Source organism: Pelophylax lessonae, assembly GCF_965119305.1.
Source record: "Pelophylax lessonae genome assembly, chromosome: 1".
NCBI lineage: Eukaryota > Metazoa > Chordata > Amphibia > Anura > Ranidae > Pelophylax > Pelophylax lessonae.
Window position 1 is genome coordinate 186,244,313 of NC_138768.1, and position 24,171 is coordinate 186,268,483.

Here is a 24,171-nt window from a genome sequence, read left to right on the forward strand (position 1 = left end):
GTTATTAGGCGAATAGGGTCACGTGCAGCAGGGGGGGGGGGGCGGGGCTGGCTTGTCTGTGATCAGATGTCAGATGCGCACGGGAGTCCCGCCTCGGCACCTCCAGCATCTTCTCCTTCTCCTCTCCTCGCCTCCGGGTGGCACATCATGTGGCGCGCATGGGAGTCCCGCCTCCGGACTGTGAACTTCCACCACACAATCTTCTCCTCCTCCTCTGCTGGATCTCAGGTACGTCCTTTTACAGTCTAGCAGTGTGTCAGAGGCAGCCGCAGCAGCCAGAAAGATAGACAGAGTGAGTTAGGGTCAGAGTTAAGGTGAGTTAGGACAGAGCAGTTAGGGTCACGCTGTGTAGTGATCAGTATAGGAATACTGTAGGTAGGACAGTGTAGTGTAGTTGTCAGTGTACTGGACAATGTAGTGGATAGTGTAGTATAGTGTATTGGGTAGTGTAGTGGGTAGTATAATGTAGTGGTCAGTGTAGTGTAGTGTAGTGGACAGGGTAGTGTAGTGGGTAGTGTAGTGCAGTGGGTAGTGTAGTGTAGAGGACAGTATAGTGTAGTGGGTAGTGTAGTGTAGTGGGTAGTGTAGTGTAGAGGACAGTATAGTGTAGTGGGTAGTGTAGTGGACAGGGTAGTGTAGTGTAGTGGACAGTATAGTGTAGTGGGTAGTGTAGTGTAGTGGGTAGTGTAGTGGACAGTATAGCGTAGTGGGTAGTGTAGTGGGTAGTGTAGTGTAGTGTAGTGTAGTGGGTAGTGTAGTGTAGTGCAGTGGGTAGTGTAGTGTAGTGGGTAGTGTAGAGGACAGTGTAGTGTAGTGGGTAGTGTAGTGGGTAGTGTAGTGTAGTGGACAGTATAGTGTAGTGGGTAGTGTAGTGGGTAGTGTAGTGTAGAGGACAGTATAGTGTAGTGGGTAGTGTAGTGGACAGGGTAGTGTAGTGTAGTGGGTAGTGTAGTGGACAGTATAGTGTAGTGGGTAGTGTAGTGGGTAGTGTAGTGTAGAGGACAGTATAGTGTAGTGGGTAGTGTAGTGGACAGGGTAGTGTAGTGTAGTGGGTAGTGTAGTGTAGTGGACAGTATAGCGTAGTGTGTAGTGTAGTGTAGTGGGTAGTGTAGTGTAGTGTAGTGCAGTGGGTAGTGTAGTGTAGTGTAGTGTAGTGCAGTGGGTAGTGTAGTGTAGTGGGTAGTGTAGTGTAGAGGACAGTATAGTGTAGTGGGTAGGGTAGTGTAGTGTAGTGGGTAGTGTAGTGGGTAGTGTAGTGTAGTGGACAGTATAGTGTAGTGGGTAGTGTAGTGGGTAGTGTAGTGTAGAGGACAGTATAGTGTAGTGGGTAGTGTAGTGGACAGGGTAGTGTAGTGTAGTGGGTAGTGTAGTGTAGTGGACAGTGTAGCGTAGTGGGTAGTGTAGTGTAGTGTAGTGCAGTGGGTAGTGTAGTGTAGTGGGTAGTGTAGTGTAGTGTAGTGGGTAGTGTAGTGTAGTGGGTAGTGTAGTGTAGAGGACAGTATAGTGTAGTGGGTAGGGTAGTGTAGTGGGTAGTGTAGTGTAGTGGACAGTATAGTGTAGTGGGTAGTGTAGTGTAGTGGGTAGTGTAGTGTAGTGTAGTGGGTAGTGTAGTGTAGAGGACAGTATAGTGTAGTGGGTAGTGTAGTGGACAGGGTAGTGTAGTGGGTAGTGTAGTGTAGTGGACAGTATAGTGTAGTGGGTAGTGTAGTGTAGTGGACAGGGTAGTGTAGTGTAGTGGGTAGTGTAGTGTAGTGGACAGTGTAGTGTAGTGGGTAGTGTAGTGGACAGTATAGTGCAGTGGGTAGTGTAGTGGACAGTGTAGTGTAGTAGACAGTGTAGTGAAGTGTAGTGGGTAGTGTAGTGTAGTGGACAGTGTAGTGTAGTGGACAGGGTAGTGTAGTGGACAGGGTAGTGTAGTGTAGTGGGTAGTGTAGTGTAGTGGACAGTGTAGTGTAGTGGGTAGTGTAGTGTAGTGGACAGTATAGTGCAGTGGGTAGTGTAGTGGACAGTGTAGTGTAGTGGACAGTGTAGTGTAGTGTAGTGGGTAGTGTAGAGAAGTGGACAGTATAGTGTAGTGGGTAGTGTAGTGTAGTGGACAGTATAGTGCAGTGGGTAGTGTAGTGGACAGTGTAGTGTAGTGGACAGTATAGTGTAGTGTAGTGGACAGTATAGTGTAGTGGGTAGTGTAGTGGACAGTATAGTGTAGTGGGTAGTGTAGTGGACAGTATAGTGTAGTGGGTAGTGTAGTGGACAGTGTAGTGTAGAGGGGAAAGGGGAGTGTAGTGGTCAGTTTAGTGTAGTGGACAGTATAGTGTAGTGATCAGTGTAGTGTAGTGGACAGTATAGTGTAGTGGACAGTGTTATGTAGTGGTCAGTGTAGTGTAGTGGTCAGTGTAGTGTAGTGGGCAGTGTAGTGTAGTGGACAGTGTAGTGGTCAGTGTAGTGACCACTACACTACACTACACTGACCACTACACTACACTGACCACTACACTGACCATTGCACTACACTGACCATTGCACTACACTGACCATTGCACTACACTGAGCATTGCACTACACTGACCATTACACTACACTGACCATTACACTACACTGACCACTGCACTACACTGACCACTACACTACACTGACCAGCCTGGACAGTGTAGTGTAGTGGACAGGTAGGTCAGTTTAGGTATCAGGTAGGTTCCTGTTGTGGTCAGTTTAGGAATCAGGTAGGTCAGTGCAGTGGTCAGTGTAGTGGACAGTGTAGAGGTCAGTCCAGTTGCCAGTATAGGAATCCGGTAGGTTAGTGAAGTGGACAGGTAGGTCAGTGTAGGAATCAGGTAGGTTAGTGTAGTGGTCAGTGTAGGAATCAGGCTGGTCAGTACTATTGTAGGAAGAGACTCAGGGAGTACTAAAAGTCTGCAGGTTAGGGGGCGCAAATTGCTTGCCTTGCCCCGGGCGCTGACAACCCACGCTACGCCACTGACTCCATGTACAGTGTTTTTTCACAGGCCTGTGACTAGGCTCTTTCTTAGAGAAAAAACAAAAAAAAAAAACACACAAACGTCGTAGAAAAAAAACAAGAGAAAAATCAACTGCACTTTTGATTAAATTTCCAAGTTTAACAAGCAGTCATGAAGACAGAGGATCCCCCCCCCCCCCTTTAAAGTTCAGCTTGTGGTACAAACCCTTATAATCAGAGCAGGTTGCCACCTATCTTAGGCTGATTTCACACTGCTCCATTGAAAAAAAAATGCAGTAAAAACACATTATTGCCACTGTTCTGGACTCCTCCAATCATGCATCTGTGAAACTTTTACATGTGACTCAAAAACACACCATGGGTGCATTTTTGGTTTGTTATTATATATATTATCTAAATTGAAGATGTGTTTTTGGACTTTTTAAAAATGCACCGTACCCGAAGCACACTGATGTGAAGAGTGCCATAGGATTTAAAGGGATACATTTTTTATTATTTCCTATTTTTCACCCAAAATGGTTTCAAAATGGTTCATTATGAAAGGGTCCTTAGGCATCAGCTTAGTTTTATAGATTTTTTTTTCTTCAGCTTTAACAACCTGCTAGCAGAGATAAGAGTTCTTAGGAACAAACATCTTCTCACCGATAAAACTCAGGCTCAGGGACCTGAACCAGCTTTCCCTTCGAGTCCAGCCTTTTTGATCACAACCTTATGCTTGAGGATAAATCTCCCCAAGCTCCAGCTGTCTGCATTCCAAAAATTTTTGCCAGAAAGCAGGAGACTCTGTTCTGGCATGGTGTTGGCATATTTTGGTAGACTAGGGTGACCAGACATCCCCAAGTTCCGGGGCAGTCCCGGACTTAGGACACTGTCCCCGGACCAAGTCTTTCCCCGGATTCAGGGCCAGCTTAATGTAGACACGGAATCCCATGCTGCCTGAGAAACAGCCTGGTGGCTTGGATGTAAACGCCCCCTGCTGGACGATCTCACTGCCACTCTTGCTGCTGCTGTCCTGTGCCCAACACTCTGTGTATTATGTAGCCCTATGCCCAGCGCTCTGTGTATTATGCAGTCCTGTGCCCAGCTTTCTGTGTAATATGCAGTCCTGTATCCAGCACTCTGTGTATTATGCAGTCCTGTGCCCAGCGCTCTGTGTATTATGCAGTCCTGTGCCCAGCTCTCTGTGTAATATGCAGTCCTGTATCCAGCGCTCTGTGTATTATGCAGTCCTGTGCCCAGCGCTCTGTGTATTATGCAGTCCTGTGCCCAGCTCTCTGTGTAATATGCAGTCCTGTATCCAGTGCTCTGTGTATTATGCAGTCCTGTGCCCAGCGCTCTGTGTATTATGCAGTCCTGTTCCCAGAGCTCTGTGCATTATACAGTCCTGTGCCCAGCGCTCTGTGTATTATATAGTCCTGTGCCCAGCGCTCTGTGCATTATGCAGTCTTGTGCCCAGTGGTCTAAGTATTATGCAGTCCTCTGGCCAGCGCTCTGTGTATTATGCAGTCCTCTGCCCAGCTGTCTGTGTATTATGCAGTTCTGTGCCCAGCGCTCTGTGTATTATGCAGTCCTGTGCCCAACAATCTGTGTATTATGCAGTCATCTGCCCAGCACTCTGTGTATTATGCAGTCCTGTGCCCAGCTCTCTGTGCATTATGCAGTGCTGTGCCCAGCGCTCTGTGTATTATATAGTGTTGTGCCCAGAGCTCTGTATATTATGCAGTCCTGTGCCCAGCGCTCTGTGTATTATGCAGTCCTGTGCCCAGCTCTCTGTGTAATATGCAGTCCTGTATCCAGCCCTCTGTGTGTTATGCAGTCCTATGCCCAGCGCTCTGTGTATTATGCATTTATGTGCCCAGCGCTCTGTGTATTATATATTCCTGTGGCCAGCGCTCTGTGCATTATGCAGTCCTGTGTCCAGTGCTCTGTGTATTATGCAGTCCTCTGGCCAGTGCTCTGTGTATTATGCAGTCCTCTGCCCAGCTGTCTATGTATTATGCAGTCCTGTGCCCAGTGCTCTGTGTATTATGCAGTCCTGTGCCCAGCACTCTGTGTATTATGCAGTTTTGTGCCCAGCACTCTGTGTATTATGCAGTACTTTGCCCAGCTCTCTGTGTATTATGCAGTCCTTTGCCCAGCGCTCTGTGTATTATGCAGTCCTCTGCCCTGCACTCTGTGTATTTTGCAGTCCTGTGCCCAGCGCTCTGTGTATTATATAGTCCTGTGCCCAGTGCTCTGTGCATTATGCAGTCCTGTGCCCAGCGCTCTGTGTATTATGCAGTCCTGTGCCCAGCACTCTGTGTATTATGCAGTCCTCTGCCCAGCGCACTGTGTATTATATAGTGCTGTGCCCAGAGCTCTGTGTATTATGCAGTCCTGTGCCCAGCACCATGTGTATTATGCAGTCCTGTGCCCAGCGCTCTGTGTATTATGCAGTCCTGTGCCCAGCTCACTGTGTAATATGCAGTCCTGTGCCCAATGCTCTGTGTATTATGCAGTCCTGTGCCCAGTGCTCTGTGTATTATGCAGTCCTCTGCCCAGGGCTTTGTGTATTATGCAGTCCTGTGCTCAGCTCTCTGAGTATTATGCAGTCCTGTGCCCAGTGCTCTGTGTATTATGCATTCCTCTGTCCAGCACTCTGTGTATTATGCAGTCTTGTGCCCAGCTCTCTGTGTATTATGCAGTCCTGTGCCCAGTGCTCTGTGCATTATATAGTCCTGTTCCCAGAGCTCTGTGTATCATGCAGTCCTGTGCCCAGAGCCCTGTGAATTATTCTGTCCTGTGCCCAGCACTCTGTGTATTATGCAGTCCTGTGCCCAGCACTCTGTGTATTATGCAGTCCTGTGCCCAGCTCTCTGTGAATTATGCAGTCCTGTACCCAGCGCTCTGTGTATTATGCAGTCCTGTGCCCAGCGCTCTGTGTATTATGCAGTCCTGTGCCATTTGCCAAAAAAAATAAAAAATATATGTCCCAGGATTTAATTTTAAAAATCTGGTCACCTTAATGTAGACCCATAGACTCTGTCCTGCCAACAACTCTCAATCTTTTCCATCAGCCCCCCTGGGTACATAAGGGTATTCATGCCCATACTCCAATGCTACTAATTTCAATCCTTTGCAGTCTAGACAAAAAAGAAAGCTCCTCCTATTTTCCTTTCCCTTCCTTGGCATTAAGCATCGGCTCTTCCGGAACACAAGCGACAGATAAGGTCACAGAGGCCAGCTTCTTCGGAACAGGAACAGCAGGTACAGTATTTGTAGCACAGGGTGGTGTGATTGGGTCCAACTTTCCAATTGGTTGTTCTCCTTCTCTTGCCACAATCATACCTCTAAACTGACCCTTTAAGCAGACATGATTACAGGGATTGTAAATGCAAAAGGTTTTATGCATTAGGATAAAAAAAAAAAACCTTCTGTGTGCAACAGCCTCCCTCAGCCCCCCTAATACTTACCTGAGCCCATATTTATTCAGCGATGTTGTAAGAATGCCTCACCTGCCCGGGACTCCCATACTCATTGGCTGAGACAGCAGCGCGCCAATTAGGAGAGGGAGGGGGTGGGGGCGGGACGCCGCTCTGTGTCTGAATAGACACAGGGAGCTGTGACTCGGCTCGGGTGCCCCCATAGCAAGCTGCTTGCTGCGGGGGCACTCAACAGGAGGGAGGGGCCAGGAGCAGTGAAGAGGGACCTAAGAAGAGAAGGAACCAGGCTGCTCTGTGCAAAACCAACTACACAGAGCAGGTAAGTTTGACATGTTTATTTGTTTTAAAACGAGACTTTACAATCATTTTAACACTTCTCTACCAGCGTATATGGAAATGACGCTGGCAGGAACACTCTCCCTCCGGGCAGACATCATATGACCTCCGCCCATTCTCACTACTCTCCTGCGCCCCCGGGGGCGCGCAGCACGGCGATCGTGGATGTGGCGTGTCCCTTGGGACATAGCCCATCTCTGATCGGTGTAAACAGCCATTAAAAAAATGGCTCTTTACCATGTGACCGGCTGTGTCTAATCGAAGCCGGCCATGTGCACTGTCATCGTGCACACCACTTGTGCGCGCCCCCAGAGGGCGCGCAGAGCGGCGATCGGGGATGGAGAGTGTCACTCTGACACAGTCCATCCCCGATCAGGGTAAAGAGCCAATGAAATTGGCTCTTTACCATGTGGCCGCCTGTGTCCAATCCCAGAATATCATCAAAATCCACGGTAACTAGCTGTTACCGTGTTCCCTTCCTCACACACCGATCCTGTGTGAGGAGGAGATTAAGGTACCAGCTAGTTACTGATTACAGTCCACACTAAAACACACTGATTGCCCCCCCCCCCCAATAAAGAAGACCTGTCACTAGCCCATCCCAGTGCCTGTCACCAGCCCATCAGAGTACCCGAGTACCTGTCACCAGCCCATCAGAGTACCCGAGTACCTGTCGCCAGCCCATTAGGTACTCTGATGACAGGTACTCAGGTACTCTGATGGGCTGGTGACAGGTATTCTGGTACTATGATGACATGTACTCAGATGGGCTGGTGACAGGTACTCGGGTACTCTGACTGGCTGATGACAGGTATTCGGGTACTCTAATGACAGGTACTCGGGTGCTTTGATGGGCTGGTGTCAGGTACTCGGATGGGCTGGTGACAGGTATTCGAGTACTCTGATGACAGGTACTCTGGTACTCTGATGACAGTTACTCGGGTACTCTGAGTACCTGTCATCGGAGTACCCGAGTACCTGTCATCGGAGTACCCGAGTACCTGTCACCAGCCCATCAGAGTATCTGAGTACCTCTCTGTATCCCATTAGAGTACCCGAGTACCTGTCTCCAGCCCAGAGTACTCGAGTACCTGTCTTCAGCCCAGAGTACCCGAGTACCTGTCTCCAGCCTAGAGTGCCCAAGCACCTGTCTCCAGCCCATCAGAGTACCCAAGTACCTCTCCGCAGCCCATCAGAGTACCCAAGTACATGTCATCAGAGTACCCGAGTTCCTGTCACCAGCCCATCAGAGTACGCGAGTACCTGTCATCAGAGTACCCATGTACCTGTCTCCAGCCCTTCAGAGTACCTAAGAACCTATCTGCAGTTCATCAGAGTACCTGTCTCCAGCCCATCAGGGTATCTGAGTACCTATCTGCAGCCCAATAGAGTACCTGAGTACCCGTCTCCTGCCCATCAAAGTACCCGAGTACCTGTCTCCAGCCCATCAGAGTACCCGAATACCTCTCTGCAGCCCATCATAGTACCTGAGTACCTCTCTGTAGCCCATCAGAGTACCCGAGTACCTATCTGCAGCCCAGAGTACCCAAGTACCTGTCTCTAGCCCAGAGTACCCGAGTACCTGTCTCCAGCCCAGAGTACACGAGCACCTGTCTCCAGCCCAGAGTACACGAGCACCTGTCTTCAGCCCAGAGTGCCCGAGTACCTATCTGAAGCCCATCAGATTACCCGAGTACCTGTCTCTAGCCCGTCAGAGAACCCAAGTACCTCTCTGTAGCCCATCAGAGTACCCGAGTATCTATCTGCAGCCCAGAGTACCCAAGTACCTGTCTCCAGCCCAGAGTACCCGAGTACCTGTCTCCAGCTGTCACGGAACCATGAACCAGACGTACAACAACAGATAAGTGAAAATAAGAAAGCTTTATTGAAAAACAAGCTATAAAGCAAAAGTCCAAACGGATGGCGAAACCGAAGCAGAGTCTTTGCGAAGCCAGGGGTCAGGAACCAGGAGGGTAGTCAGACGAAGCCGGGATCAGGAACCAGCAGGGTAGTCAGACGAAGCCAGGATCAGGAACCAGCAGGGTAGTCAGACGAAGCCAGGAACAGGAACCAGGAACCAGCAGCAGTCTTAGAAGCATGTGAACACAGGAGGATCAAGCAGGGAACTGAAGCCACAGACCTCCTATATATATGAGCAGGCAACCAGCTCCTCCCAGTGGGAAGGAGGAGCCGCAGGGTGGGAGGCTACAAGAAACCCAGAAACCAAGATGGCCGCCAGCACATGTCAAACGAAGGAGAACAGCAAGAAGGTAAGACCATGACAGTACCTCCCCCTCAAGGGCCCCTCCTCCGCGGAGTAAAGAACGGTTTCTGAGGGAAGCGTGCGTGGAAGGCTCGGAGCAAGGCAGGAGCATGGACATCTGCGGAGGGAACCCACGAACGCTCCTCTGGACCATAACCACGCCAATGAACCAAAAACTGCACCCGACCGCGGACCAGGCGTGAGTCCAGGATATTGCTCACCTCATACTCCTCACGATTGCCCACTTGGACCGGACGAGGCCGAGGAACCGAGGAAGTGAAACGATTACACACCAGTGGCTTCAACAGGGAGACATGAAACACGTTGGAAATCCGCATGCAAGGAGGAAGCGCAAGGGCATAGGCTACCGGGTTTACCCTGCAAAGCACTCGGAAGGGACCAACAAAGCGAGGCGCCAGCTTGGGAGTGGGCACTCGAAGGTTGAGGTTGCGGGTGGACAACCATACACGGTCTCCGGCCTGGTAGGAAGGAGCAGGCGCTCGTCTGCGATCAGCCTGGAGTCTCTGGCGCTGCGCAGAGACCTCAAGAGACTTCTGGATCTGTACCCAAGAAGCACGTAGGACGGAAAGGTGATCCTCCACAGCCGGAATATCCTGGGGAGAGAATACCTCCGGTAACACGGCAGGTTGGAACCCATAGTTGGCCATGAAGGGAGACGTCCCAGAGGAAGAGTTCACCGCCGTGTTCCTGGCAAACTCAGCCCAAGGCAGGAGGTCAACCCAATTGTCTTGGTGATCGGAGACATAGCAACGAAGGAATTGCTCCAAGGCCTGATTGGATCGTTCTGCGGCCCCATTGGACTGAGGGTGGTAGGCCGAGGAGAAGGAGAGATGAATCCCCAACTGGGAGCAAAAGGCACGCCAGAACCTGGACACAAACTGACTCCCCCGATCCGACACAATCTCCTTGGGCAAACCGTGCAACCGGAAGACCTCCCTGGCAAAAATCGTGGCCAACTCCTGTGCAGAGGGTAACTTCTTGAGAGGAACACAGTGGCACATTTTGGAAAACCGATCCACAATCATGAGAATGACCGTATGGCCTCGGGATGCAGGGAGGTCCACAATGAAATCCATCCCCAGGTGTGACCATGGGCGCTCCCCGGTGGCTAAGGGTTGCAGAAGGCCCAACGGAAGGTGCCGAGGGGACTTACTCTGGGCTCAAACGGAGCATGCCGCTACATATGCGGCGATGTCGGAACGTAGGGAAGGCCACCAGAACAGACGTGAAACAGCCCAGGACAGCTGATTCTTTCCAGGATGCCCCGCGGTCTTGGAGTTATGGTAGGTTCGCAACAACCGAGTGCGCAACTCCTCAGGCACAAAACATCTGCCGTTGGGTCTCCCAGAGGGAGCACAAGATTGAGCCGCCAAAATCTGCTCACCCAGGGGAGAGGTCAGGCTGGTGCGAATGGCGGCCAGGATCTGATTCGGAGGTATGACCGAAGTCGGAATCGACTCCTCCCTGGACAGGTCGGAGTACTGCCGTGATAAGGCATCCGCCCTGATGTTCTTGGAACCGGGTAGGTAGGAGACCACGTAATTAAAACGTGACAAGAACAGAGCCCATCTGGCCTGACGTGGTGTCAATCTCTTGGCCTCAGAAAGGTAGGTCAGATTCTTGTGGTCCGTCAGGATGAGGACCGGAACCACCGAACCCTCGAGCAAGTGCCTCCATTCTTTAAGAGCCTGCACGATGGCCAATAACTCCCTGTCACCAATCTGGTAGTTGCACTCCGCGGAAGACAGTTTCCGGGAGTAAAACCAACAAGGAAGCAGAGGACCCTCTGGTGTTCTACGCTGAGACAGAAGGGCACCTACTCCCGTCTCAGACGCGTCCACCTCGAGGACAAAGGGCAACCCAGGGTTGGGATGCGACAGAATCGGAGCCGACACAAAGGCGGACTTTAGAGCCTCAAAAGCTCGGATGGCCTCGGGCGGCCAGACCTGGGAATTACTGCCCTTCCTGGTCAGATCCGTGAGAGGCTTGGCTAGCATGGAAAAGTCCCTGATGAACTTCCGATAATAATTGGCGAAGCCCAAAAAGCGCTGCAGGGAGCGAAGACCACTGGGCTGGGGCCACTGTAAGACAGCCGAAACCTTCTCAGGATCCATGGAGAACCCCTCAGCGGAAATTATGTAACCTAAGAAGGTTACCTGGGATCAGTGAAATTCGCATTTCTCAAGCTTACCGAACAGCTTGTTCTCTCGTAACCGTTGCAACACTCGTCTGACATCCAGAATGTGGGTCTCCATGGACTCAGAATATACCAAGATGTCATCCAAATAGACCACCACACACTGCTGCAACAGGTCACGGAATACATCGTTGATGAATTCCTGAAAGACTGCGGGCGCATTGCACAGCCCAAAGGGCATAACCAAGGATTCATAATGACCGGTCCTGGTGTTAAACGCGGTCTTCCACTCATCCCCTGCCTTGATCCTTACGAGGTTATATGCTGCCCTCAGGTCGAGTTTGGTAAAGACCGTGGCCCCTTTAAGGCATTCGAACAGCTTGGAAATCAAGGGTATCGGGTAAGCGTTCTTGATCGTGATGCGATTGAGACCCCTGTAATCGATGCAAGGCCTCAACTCACCGCCCTTCTTTTTCACAAAGAAAAATCCAGCCCCTGCCGGGGACGAGGATTTGCAAATGTGTCCGCGTGAAAGCGCCTCCCTCACGTACTCCTCCATGGCCTCATTCTCCGCTACCGACAGTGGATAGACTTTGCCACGAGGAGGAACAGCACCAGATTGTAACTCGATGGCACAGTCGTATGGGCGGTGCGGAGGTAGGGCAACCGCGCGCACCTTATCGAATACATCCCGGTACTCCTCGTATTCAGGAGGCAACAGAGAGTCCGAGGAAGTACACAGCAACTTGACAGGCCCATGGATGCAACAAGCCCCACACTGCGGTGACCACGAGAGGATCTCGGCCGATCTCCAATCGAAAATCGGATTATGCTTCTGGAGCCAGGGGTACCCCAAGACCACCGAGTAGTGTGGAGACGAAATAACCTGGAAGAAGACCGACTCTCTGTGGACGGCACCAATGGCTAACCCCACTGGAAGGGTCTCATGAGTCACGTGTGGCGGCAGAAGGGGTCTGCCGTCTATCGCCTCAAGAGCCAGAAGAGGAGAACCTCGAGCCTGCAGAGGAATGGAATTGGCGGCAGCGAACACACTATCAATGAACAAACCACCAGCACCAGAGTCCACCAACGCCTGGGTCGTCACCGAGCCCCCGACCCAGGAGAGGACAACAGTGATCAGTGGTTTGTCAACACGGGAAACCGGGGACGAGGAGACTCCACCCAAGATCTGCCCCCGACAGGATCTCAGGTGCGAGCGTTTCCCGGACGGTTCGGACATGCCAACCGAAAATGCCCACCGAGACCACAGTACATGCATCGGCCCTCGAGTCTCCGGAGTACCCTCTCCCCCTCGGACAGGCGAGCAAACCCCAGCTGCATGGGTTCACCCCCAGACAAGTCATCCCCAGGAGGTGTGGGAGGAGAGGGAGGCACGGGTGGGACAGCAAAGGTAGGCGCCAATCTGTTAGGAGGCCTCCGCAGACTCTCCTTAAAGGAAGGTCTCTCCCTGAGTCTGGTGTCAATCAAAATCAGGAAAGAAATAAGAGACTCGAGCTCCACTGGTAGGTCCTTAGCTGCAACCTCATCCTTCAAGGCATCCGAGAGACCATGAGAGAAAGCAGCGACCAGAGCCTCATTATTCCAGCCCACCTCTGCTGCCAGGGTACGAAACTCAATGGCGTATTCAGCTACGGATCGTGAACCCTGTCTGATGGACATAAGGAGCTTCGCAGCAGAGGCAGCACGAGCCGGCACATCGAATACCTTCCGAAGAGAAGCAACAAAACCGGAAAACTCGGCAACCACCGGATTGTTGTTCTCCCATAAAGGGCTGGCCCAGGCCAAGGCCTTGTCCGAGAGCAGCGAGATTAAGAAGCCCACCTTTGATCTCTCAGTAGGAAAGGCATGTGGCAGCAACTCGAAATAAATGCCCACCTGGTTAAGGAAACCTCGGCACTGAGTTGGCTCTCCCCCAAAGCGCTGTGGAAGGGGGGCAGAACCGGACATACCCCGAAACACCGCAGGCGCAACAACAGGTGTCGGGGTAGACTCTGGCGCAACAACCGGAGCGGCAGTAGGAGCGGACCCAGGAGCGACAACCGACCCATCGGCAACGGGAGCGAAATGAGCCGTGCGTTCAAGCAGGGTTTGTAACGCCACGGCGAACTGACCCAACAGGTGATCCTGCTGATCAAGTCTGGCAACCAGCGTGGGTAGTGAGGATGGCCCTGTACCGTCAGAATTCATGGCCTGTGGTACCGTGCGTTCAAGCAGGGTTTGCAACGCCACGGCGAACCGACCCAACAGGTGATCCTGCTGATCAAGTCTGGCAACCAGCGTGGGTAGCGAGGATGGCCCTGTACCGTCAGAATTCATGGCTTGGTCCTAATGTCACGGAACCATGAACCAGACGTACAACAACAGATAAGTGAAAATAAGAAAGCTTTATTGAAAAACAAGCTATAAAGCAAAAGTCCAAACGGATGGCGAAACCGAAGCAGAGTCTTTGCGAAGCCAGGGGTCAGGAACCAGGAGGGTAGTCAGACGAAGCCGGGATCAGGAACCAGCAGGGTAGTCAGACGAAGCCAGGATCAGGAACCAGCAGGGTAGTCAGACGAAGCCAGGAACAGGAACCAGGAACCAGCAGCAGTCTTAGAAGCATGTGAACACAGGAGGACCAAGCAGGGAACTGAAGCCACAGACCTCCTATATATATGAGCAGGCAACCAGCTCCTCCCAGTGGGAAGGAGGAGCCGCAGGGTGGGAGGCTACAAGAAACCCAGAAACCAAGATGGCCGCCAGCACATGTCAAACGAAGGAGAACAGCAAGAAGGTAAGACCATGACACCAGCCCAGAGTACATGAGTACCTGTCTTCAGCCCAGAGTACCCGAGTACCTGTCTTCAGCCCAGAGTGCCCATGTACCTATCTTCAGCCCATCAGATTACCCGAGTACCTGTCTCTAGCCCATCAGAGTACCCAAGTACCTCTCTGAAGCCAATCAAAGTAACCGAGTACCTTTCTGAAGCCGATCAGTGTACCTGAGTACCTGTCTGCAGCCCATCAGGGTTTTTGAGTACCTATCTGCAGCCCATGCCTCCCAGATTATGTGTTGGGGTGTTTTCTTTCCAAAATGGGGTCATTTTGTTGGTAATTTGATTGTCCTGGTTCTCCAGGGCCTTCAAAAGTGTGATTGGTTGTAATGAAATTATATGTGTAATTTATGCTCCTAGAACACCTGACGGTGCTCCTTGGGTCTCTGTATGTGGCTATGCTGTGACAAAGTCTCACAGTAGTAGCAGAATGTATTTTGGGGTGTAATTTTTGCTATGTACATGCTATGTGTTAGAAATATCTTATAAATTGACAACTTTGTGTAAAAAAAAAAAAAAAATACGTTTTCATTTTCTTTTCACATTTTCCAAAAGCTTGTGGAAAAAAATTACATGTTCGAAAGACTCATTATGCCTCATAGAATATACGTTGGGGTGTTTGCTTTCAAAAATGGGGTCATTTTGTGGGTAATTCCATTGTCCTGGTGCTCCAGGGCCTTCAAAAGTGTGATAGGTCGTTAGGAAATGATTTGCGTAATTTATGCTCCTAGAACACCTAATGGTGCTCCCTGCATGTTGGACCTCTCTATGTGGCCAGGCCTTGTAAAAGTCTCACACATGGTGTCCCTTCCCTCCCCTACGTGCGTCTCCCTCCAATCCAATTTTCATTTCAAACGGACATCCACGGCGCTGAAATACCTGGGAATGCTCCTCCCCCCGAATCCGGTGGACCCCTATCGGCTGAACTCCCCCCCTTGGCAGGGTTCGCGCCCTCCTTGAGGGTTGGCAAAACCACTTGCACTCCTGGTTCGGTCGATGTAACATCCTGAAGATGAGTATTCTACCAAAATATCTTTATCCGTTCCAGACAATTCCTGTAAATATCCCACAAGCTTTTTTTAAGCAAATGCATGCACTTTTCACTAAGTAAATTTGGGCTGGCAGACGCCCTAGACTACAGGGCGAAGGCCCAGGGTGGCATAGCCATGCCTGACATCCACAGATATCATCAAGCGTTGCACATGAGATGGCTGGTGGATTGATGTAGGTCAAGCTTTGGACCTCCATTGAACAACACCACAGCGGTCTGCCGCTAAGCAGAGCACCTTGGTGCCGTGCATCCCTGCGCTCCTCGCTCTGGTCTCATCCTACCATTGGCCCCACTCTTCAGGTCTGTTCTTCGATCTGCAAGATCCCTTGCTTTTCCTCTCTCCACTCCCCGCTTTTCCCTATCCTGGGAAACCCCCCCTCCCCCCCTCCTTAACGAATAACTCCCTGGCAGATGGTGCCCCCCCCCCCCCCTCTATAGGTACCTGAGGATGCTGCCATGCTATCCGATTCCCCCACTTTTTTTTTCCTCCCTTACCCCTCTCCCCCCTTCCTGCCCTGTAATACCTAAATGTCTCCCCCCCCCCCTTTTTTTCCTTTCCCCTTCTCTTCTACTTCCCCTACTAGTACAAAATATTTCTTGAGATAAAGAAAAAAAAAAAAGAGAATTTATTTGGATACATGTGAATCCCGCTTCGTATATGAAGCCCAGCATAACCAACAGTCGCTGATGATTTGCTAAGTCAATCTCTGCCTTTTGCTGACTCCAACTTGTGTTTCCTCTATGGATTGTTCTTTGTTGGCTTAACTCTTCGTATCTGCTGATTTTTCACTGGTGAAACTACTGAATATTTGTTGCTATATGACTGTTGTATTTATCTCTTTTATGTTCCTAAATAAAGAATTTGAAAAAAAAAAGTGGTATTGCCATACTCAGGAGGAGTAGCAGAATGTATTTTGGGGTGTAATTGCAAGTATGCATATACTGTGTGTGAGAAATAACTTGTTATTATGACAATTTTGTGTAAATAAAAAAAAAATATTTTTTTCATTTTTCCCAAGAATTGTGGAAAAAAAATTACAACTTCAAAAAACTCACCATGCCTCTTACTAAATACCCTGGAATGTCTACTTTCCAAAAAGGGGTAATTTGGGGGGTATTTGTACTGTTCTGACATTTCAGAGCCTCAAGAAATGAGATAGGCCGTCGGTACATGAGGTGTGATCAATTTTTAATGATTGGCACCATAGCTTGTAGACTCTATAACTTTCACACAGACTAAATAACATACACTATTGTGTTATTTTTACAAAAGATATGTAGCAGTATATATTTTGGCCCAAATGTATGAAAAAAAATTACTTATTTGCAAAATTTTATAATAGAAACTAAAACAAAATGTTTTTTTTTTTTTCAAAATTTTCGCTCTTTTTTCACTTATATCGCAAAAAAATGAAAAACCCAGTGGTGATTAAATAATACCAAAAGAAAGCTCTATTTGTGTAAAAAAATTATAAAAAATTTGATTGGGTACAGCTGTAGTGGTGTGCCCCTTTATGCAGGTGCAAGTCCCTTTAACTCAATTTCTCACAATCCTCTGGGCACCCAGCACAGGACACGCCCAGGGAGTATAAATGCCAGCTCTGCCCAGCTTCCTGTGCTCAGAGAGATCCTGCCTGATGGGACAGCAGTGACTGGGCAAGTGAGCTGTCCCCAGGTGCTGGGTCCTCATTCCATCAGTCTGGTGTGTGGGCCACCAGCAGTGAGCACAAGAGCACACAGCATCTATCCAAGCCCCAGTCACTGGAGAGGACTCTGTTACAGTCCATGTGGAGAAGTTGTCCAAGCAGTGGGTTGGTCCTATCTACGGCCCCCAGAGCCTCCTGACCGAAGTCAGCATCAGCAGTGCCAGTGTGAAGTCTGTGCCAGCAGGAAATCCCCTCAGCTCACAGCCTGCTGAATGAACGATTCACCTCTTGGAACATGTGAGAATATTCTGCTCTTTAGCCTATCAGTAAACTGAACTCAGAACACTCTGCTGCCATCTAGTGGCCATTAGTAGAACTGCAATAGAATTGTTTTCATACTGTATGTGTTATGCCTGTTCCTCCCTTCCTCATATTGCTGTTTTGTATTGCAAACCCCTGTCCACATGATCTCCTGTGTAATCTACATTCTACATTGTTAAGTAAAGTAGAAATTGCACATCACCACTGGTCTGATCATTTGGCTGATACCGTTACATAACACAGCGTTGCGTGACTGAGTAATTATCATTCAAAGTGTGAGAGCGCTGAAAGCTGAAAATTGGTCTGGGCAGGAAGGGGGTGTAACTGCTCTGTATGAAAGTGGTTAAGTGTGATTACACTGTTGGTGCAGGTTGTGTGATGAAAATATACTAATACTGCCCAACATTGAGTAAAATTCTAAAGTCACAGTGTCAGCAGAGAGTTACTTGTAAAGCACTAGATACCTAAAGTAGGGATGCACGGATACCAGTTTTTTAAAAACCGAGTACGAGTACCGATACCTTTCCTCAACTGCAGTAGAGATAGCCCCCGGCTCTCATTGAGCCTCACTGTACATAACAGGAGACTGGGGGGAGGGCGATGGTGGAGTCCCATGGCTAACATGTTTCTCCCGCTTTCAATCTTGGCGGGCTTCATCAGAACCTATAGAGGGCACCCTTTGAGACTCAATTTATAGACAAACAAAAATGTAGTACTATCCCCAGCCTCTAGGGGCATGGGAATCTAGAATAATGCAATATCTGCTTTTATCTCAGGGGCACCTCATAAAAAGGACACATTTGTTAATAAAAACAACATTTTTGGGAAAAGTGTGTAGCACCAAAAGTAAATGAACAACAATGAAATGTGAATACTGTTAGAATCACACCCCTAGAGACACACTTAACCCCTTGATCACTAATAAAGTTAACCCCTTCCCTGCCAGAGTCATTTTTACAGTAACAGTGCATATGTATAGCACTGATTACTGTAGTAATGTCACTGGTACCCCCAAAAGTGTCAAAAATGTTAGTCAAGGGTCCGATCTGTCCGCCGCAATGTTGCAGTCCCGCAAAAAAAAAAAAAAAAATTGCAGATCGCCGCCATTACTAGTTAAAAAAAAAACAATAACAATGACATAAATCTTTCCCTTAGTTAGTAAACGCAAAAACTTTTGCGCAAACCAATCAAAATACGCTTATTGCGATTTTTTTTACCAGAAATATGTAGCAGAAAACAAATTGGCCTAAAATGTTAAAAAATTTTGATTTTTACATTTTTTGGGGGAATTTCATATAAAAAAATGTGAAAAATATTGTTATTTTTTCAAAATTGACGCTCTTTTTTTGTTTATAGTGCAAAAAATAAAAATTGCACAGGTGATCAAATACCACCAAAAGAAAGCTCTGTTTGTGGGGAATAAAAGGATGTCAATTTCATTTGGGTACAGCGTCACACGACTGCGCAATTGTCAGTTAAATCACGCAGTCCCGAATCGCAAAATAGGGCCTGGTCTTTCAGCAGGAAAATTCTCCGGGGCTTAGGTGGTTAAATCATGTTTTTACAGCTGCTTTTTCCTGTCGTTGGTACTGGCTTTGCAGCTCATTATTTAATATGCCCCGTGTGCATGAGGCCTTAAAGTCCTTGATTTGGCAGTAATCCACAAAAGGCAATAAGTCCATGGTTGGTGGTCTAAAGGCTCCAGACCCCGTGGGAACCCTGACTGGGCTCCAAACACCCACCTATTTATATGGTATGACCTGCAGGGGGTGGTAACCCTCTGAGAAAAAGAGGGAAAACCTGGCCAGCAGTGTTAACCCTTCTTTCTGCCAACAGAATCAGTGATTTTCTACAGCTGTCTGTAAGTATCAGGGGCTGATAATTTGTCATGCTGTGTTGACTTTTGAAAGTGTAAACCACTCAACTTACTTGTTATTGGTATTCTACGTGTTTCCATATCGTGTTTATATTGTTTAAATATTGATTGTCTTGGTATTTAATGTCCTTTTTCAGGTTGTCAGTAAAAAATGTGCTCTGTCGGCAAACTTTCCATGTTTTGTCAGTAAAAAATGCTGTGGGAGGTTGGCAACACAGAGAGAGGCATTACAGGCACCCAACGTTAAAGCGGAGTTCCACCCACTGACATGCCACATTTGGCTTGTCATTTTTTTTTTTTTTTGTGGGGGGAGCGGGTACCTAGTTTGAACAGGTATCAGCTCTCACTTCTGCTTGGGCTGCCTAGCGGAAGTTCTTCTCCCTCCCTGCAATCTTGTGTGACACATCATAGGTACCAGAATATTGCCATTGAGGAGGCGCAGCATGACTCGCGCATGCGCAGTGCGCACCCAGCTGTGAAGCCGCAAGCAGTCAAAGCCGGATGCCCACACTAGTGATGACGGTGCCGGGGAGTGATGAGAAAGAGAACTGAGGGTCCGGGCAGCCGCATCGCTGGATCATAGGACAGGTGAGTGGGTTTATTAAAAGTCAGCAGCTACACTTTTTGTAGCAGCTGAGTTTTAATAAACACAAAAACAGCTGGAACTCCGCTTTAGGCCCCTTTCACACTTGTGTGACGTGTTCTGCAAAGTCACATGACAAGTCGTACTCCATGATTTCCAATGAGTACCGTTCATATCTGTGCGACTTCAAGTTGTACCGACTTCAGAGTAGTCCCTGCACTATTTTGGCCTGACTTTGATGTGCTTTGAGGTCCATAAACATTGCTTCAAGTGCAGCCAAAATCTCGGGGGAAAAAAAATTGCAGGACTTTTAGGTGGCACAAGTGTGAAAGGGGCCTTAAGCCTCGTACACACGCAACGAATTTCCGTTAACTGGTCGTCCGTCTTTTGTACAGAGAGCGTGTCCGTTGGAATGTGCTCTAGACTGCACACAAATTTTCCCGTACGACAGAATTCTGCTTCAGAAGTGATGTCATGTGTTGGATTGCTTTCTTTGTGTTCTTTCGTCTCTGAGCATCCCTAGTCTTGCTCATAAGATTTTTCCCTGTCTAAATCTGTACTAATGAGACGAAAATCGGACGTGTTTTGACGGAGGACAAAAATTTTAATGCCGACACACCAGGATTTTTTCAGCCGAAAAGTCGGAGTCGGCTGTCGAAAGCACCATACTAACAATCCGAATATCGGCAGATTGGTCGTCGGACGAATTTTCCCGGCCGAATTTCTTCTCGTGTGTACGGGGCTTTAGGCTGTGGAACGTGAAAGGACCAATCAGCTGTCATATTGCAACAGTATGTGCACAAGCTGATTGTGTATCAAGTAATTTCTCCACCCCCATACCCTATTTCCCAAGCATTCCCCGTTACTCGTACATCCGTTACTTGTAATGTGCACATGACGCAATTTTCAAATTTTGCAGTAGAGGGCGCCTGTCTAACAAATAAACAAGGGTCGTGTCTGTCCCTGTACTCTTCTTCATGGCCCTGGTTGCCATGGCATCCTCATTTAGTCAGGAAGAACCATAATAGGTGACAGAAATGGCAGCGCTGATCCTGGGTACACCCCTCAGACACTGGGAGGAAACTGTGACAGCACCGGCGGCGCTTTCTGTAATATATTGCCCTCCGGTTTGTTAAGGTACTCTATCGCTGCACCCCTCTGCCCTGAGCAGTGGTGACGCCTTGTGATGACGTAGTGAGGCCAGAACAGCGCTTCTGGTTCCCACCGCTGTGCCAGTACTGCGCTGATAAGCCGAGCTGTGGATCACATGATTGGAGTGACGTGTCTCGGGAAGTAGCTGCAGCTTGGATGCTGAATCGGATTTGATCCCGTGTGTGTGTGAAGAACCGGCTGGAGACCCCGGGGATCAAATACCTGGCCAGGGCAGAGCGCTGCGAGGCTCCAGCTGTAGTGATCACAGCCCGGAGCCACCATGATCAAAGCCATCCTCATCTTCAATAACCACGGCAAGCCCCGGCTCTGCAAATTCTACCAGCATTACGTAAGTGACGTACCGGGGAGGGTGACACATGGCTGGGGATGCACCTCTTCTCTCAGGACTCATTGCTGCGGGCGGTCAGGTGTGTTGTGAAACGCAGCACAAAGTATATGCCAGAAACCTTATGTATTCCAATGAGCCCAGTGTACACCATGGCAGGGCCCTTCCATGCCAATCAGAATTTTAGGTACAAATACATGAGAAGTGTATCCCTTTAAATCCTTTGGAACTCTTCACACCAATGTGCTGCGCTTGCCGTGCATTTTTAAAAGCCCGCATGCTGCATTTTTGGTGCCTTTTTAAAAAGCGCACTAAAAATGCACCTCCCTATTAAAAGGAATGGAACAGTCATCAAAATGGCACCCATGGTGTATTTTTGGAGTCAATGTGCAAGCTGGCATCCAGGAATTCAGAACATGCTGAACGTGCATAGCACATTTTTAGGTGCACCGATATGAAAGGGTCCTAAGGGCTCATTCACACCGCAGTCTTTGCGTTCATGTATTTCTGCATGCTGCTTTGTGTGGGCTTTCAGTGCATTTTTTTTAGGGCTGGTTCACACCAGAAATCGCACAGATGTGCGATTCCTGTGTGTTTCGAGTGCAGTGCGTTTTCAGCCCATTCATTTGACTAAGCTGAAATCGTAGCAGAATTAGCGCATGCACTACTTTTTAAAAACACGCTGCAACCATGGCACCATGTGCAGGCAAAGGCACTACATTTGCTATCTGCATTCAGGTCTATTTTAAAGTGGATGTAAATCCTCACACATCTAGTGAAGGGAACAGCCTCAGATGATACAAATCTCCTTACAGAAGTTTTATTTGTATATCTGCTGTCTTCAGCTTTCTACACTCTTTAGAAAGTGAACTTCATGTTAGAATTTTCTCTTCCTGTTTCGGCACTGGGAGGAAGGTCTTGGTTTACACTCTGTGTGACGGCGGATTGGAGGAAAGGCACACACCCTCCTCCCGCCTCCATGTAGGCAGAGGAAGGAAAAAACAAGCAGGTCTGTGCTGTGAGTAGACCAGCTCTCTGCTAATCTAAGGCTGGCCATACATATCCAACTTTTGTTGTACAATTTTCTGTCAGATCTACCACATAATATGAGGTCAAAGCTAAACAACACATTCACTTGTATCCAATTAGGCAGGCCTTCGTACTACATACTTGAAGGTAAATTTCAAGAAAATCTGACAGAAAACTGAAAGAAAATTGTATCATGTATGGCCAGTCTAAGCTCTATGCACCCATCCCGACATAAATTTCCAGCTGCTTTTATCTCCTGTGTTGGAGAACTTGTCAGAAGTTATTGTGCTGATAACAGAGCAGCACTAAGACAAGGGACTCAAAGCTTTGGAGAGAGAAATGTAAACACTACAGATATGTGCCCAGGTACAATTTCATGAATGGGGTATAATTTTATTGGCTCAGAGAATTGGTTGTACCAGGGTGATGCCTGCAGCTGCAGGCATCAACCTGGTACAGTTATTTAGAGCCGTCAGTTGGCTTCCAGAAGATAACAGCCAATGCAGCCATTATCCTTCTCAACTGCTGCCTTCCTTCCACGGCTCTGCCCTGGTCTCCCGTCCCACTGGGAGACCTGGGCAACCAGACACCACATCTGCTGACTGGTTGGAGTCCTGAACAAAGTCAGATTCGGCTTTGATCGGGTCTCCGATGTATAAACCGGGAAGTGGTGTCAAAAATGCAGATTTCGGCATTTTGAATACTTTGAAGTGCATAGGAGTTGTTTGGGGTCTTTTAGACCCCCGATCCCTCCGTAAAGAGTACCTGTCACTGCCAATAAAGTGATCAGATATATATATTTATTTATTTATATATTTTTTTTTAAACCCTGCTAAAAATAAATAAATACGTACATGAAAGAAAACGCATAAGTCGAGTCCGCAAATGAAAACGGTGTTCAAACCACACATGAGGTATCACCACGATTGCCAGAGCGAGAGCAATAATTCTAAAAAAAGACTTCCTCTAACTCTAAATAGGTAACTGTTACAATTTTTTAAAGAGTCACCTATGGAGATTTTTAAGTACTGTAGTTTGTCGCCATTCCATGAGTGTGCGCAGTTTCAAACCGTAACATGTTGGGTATCTATTTACTCGGTGTGACATATTTCGCAATAGACAAAAAAATTGGCTATCATTACTGTTTAGGTTTTTTTTTAAATGCAGTGAATTTGTATTTTTTTTTTTTAAAAATTGAGTTTGAAAGACCGCTGCGCAAATACCGCGTGACAAAAAATATTGCAACAGCCGCCATTTTATTCTGCAGAGTCTTTGCTAAAATATATATATATATAATGTTTAGGAGTTCTAAGTAATTTTCTAGCTAAAAATACTGATTTTAACTTGTAAAAGACATGTCAGAAATAGGCTTGGTCCTTTAGTGGTTACCTTTACACTGACACCACTCGTTTTGAATGCGGTGCAGTAAATGCTTATGAAACATGGGTTTCCTGCACTGCGTTCCAGTGTGAAGCAGCACTTGTGAATTTTTTTTTTTTTATTGGGAATAGTTCTTTTTACATTTCAATTTATTTGCTTTGCGTTTACACACATTCATGCGCATTTGGGGTGCACTGTGGATAAATGCAGCATGCTGTACTTTTTTTCTAAATCACTGCAGTGGTGTGAACAAGGCTCATTGGAGCACCATTACCAAGCATTTGCACGAGTATTGGTACTCGCCCAAATTCTTCCGAAACCGATACTTTATGGTGCGATTTTTTTTTTTTTTTTTTTTTTTTTTTTTTTTTTTTTTTTTTTTTTTTTTTTGTCAATGCAAAATTAATGGGCACAAATTGCACTGTGAAGAATCGCATATGATTTGAACAGGAATGTGGTGCGATTCCTGTCCAAATTGCATGTGATTTTCCCCCCCCCCCCACCGCTCCTGTGTGTGTATAGAAAGGGAAAAGCACCATCTAGTGGGTAGTTTAAAAAAAAACATGTTAGAACTCACAGTGCATATCTGAACACATGCAAAATATTCTACGTAGGTGTCCCGCTCCGCCGATGAGAGCAAATCGGGGCCGCTGGGAGCGCTCACAGGACTGGAGGAGATGTAGAGTCAGCCCCAAGCTGACCACTTCTGCCTTATACCCAGGGGGTCCCAGAACTTCTCTTTCAGGCCTGTGAGCACCTCCACGGTCCTAATTTGCTATCCTTGGCGGACCAGGACTCTTATG

At 48.1% G+C, this 24,171-nt stretch overlaps 1 protein-coding gene across 2 annotated transcripts in view; it reads left to right on the plus strand.

Moving 5' to 3' along the window:
• The first annotated feature begins 20,711 nt into the window (after positions 1 to 20,711).
• Positions 20,712 to 24,171, plus strand: part of AP3S1 (adaptor related protein complex 3 subunit sigma 1) — a 120,407-nt gene continuing 116,947 nt past the window's right edge. For both annotated transcript variants that reach the window (XM_082243017.1, XM_082243018.1), the window contains exon 1: positions 20,712 to 20,962. In XM_082243017.1, coding sequence (XP_082099143.1) covers positions 20,894 to 20,962 — 69 coding nt within the window. In that variant the 5' untranslated portion in view covers positions 20,712 to 20,893. The remainder of the gene's footprint in view (positions 20,963 to 24,171) is intronic.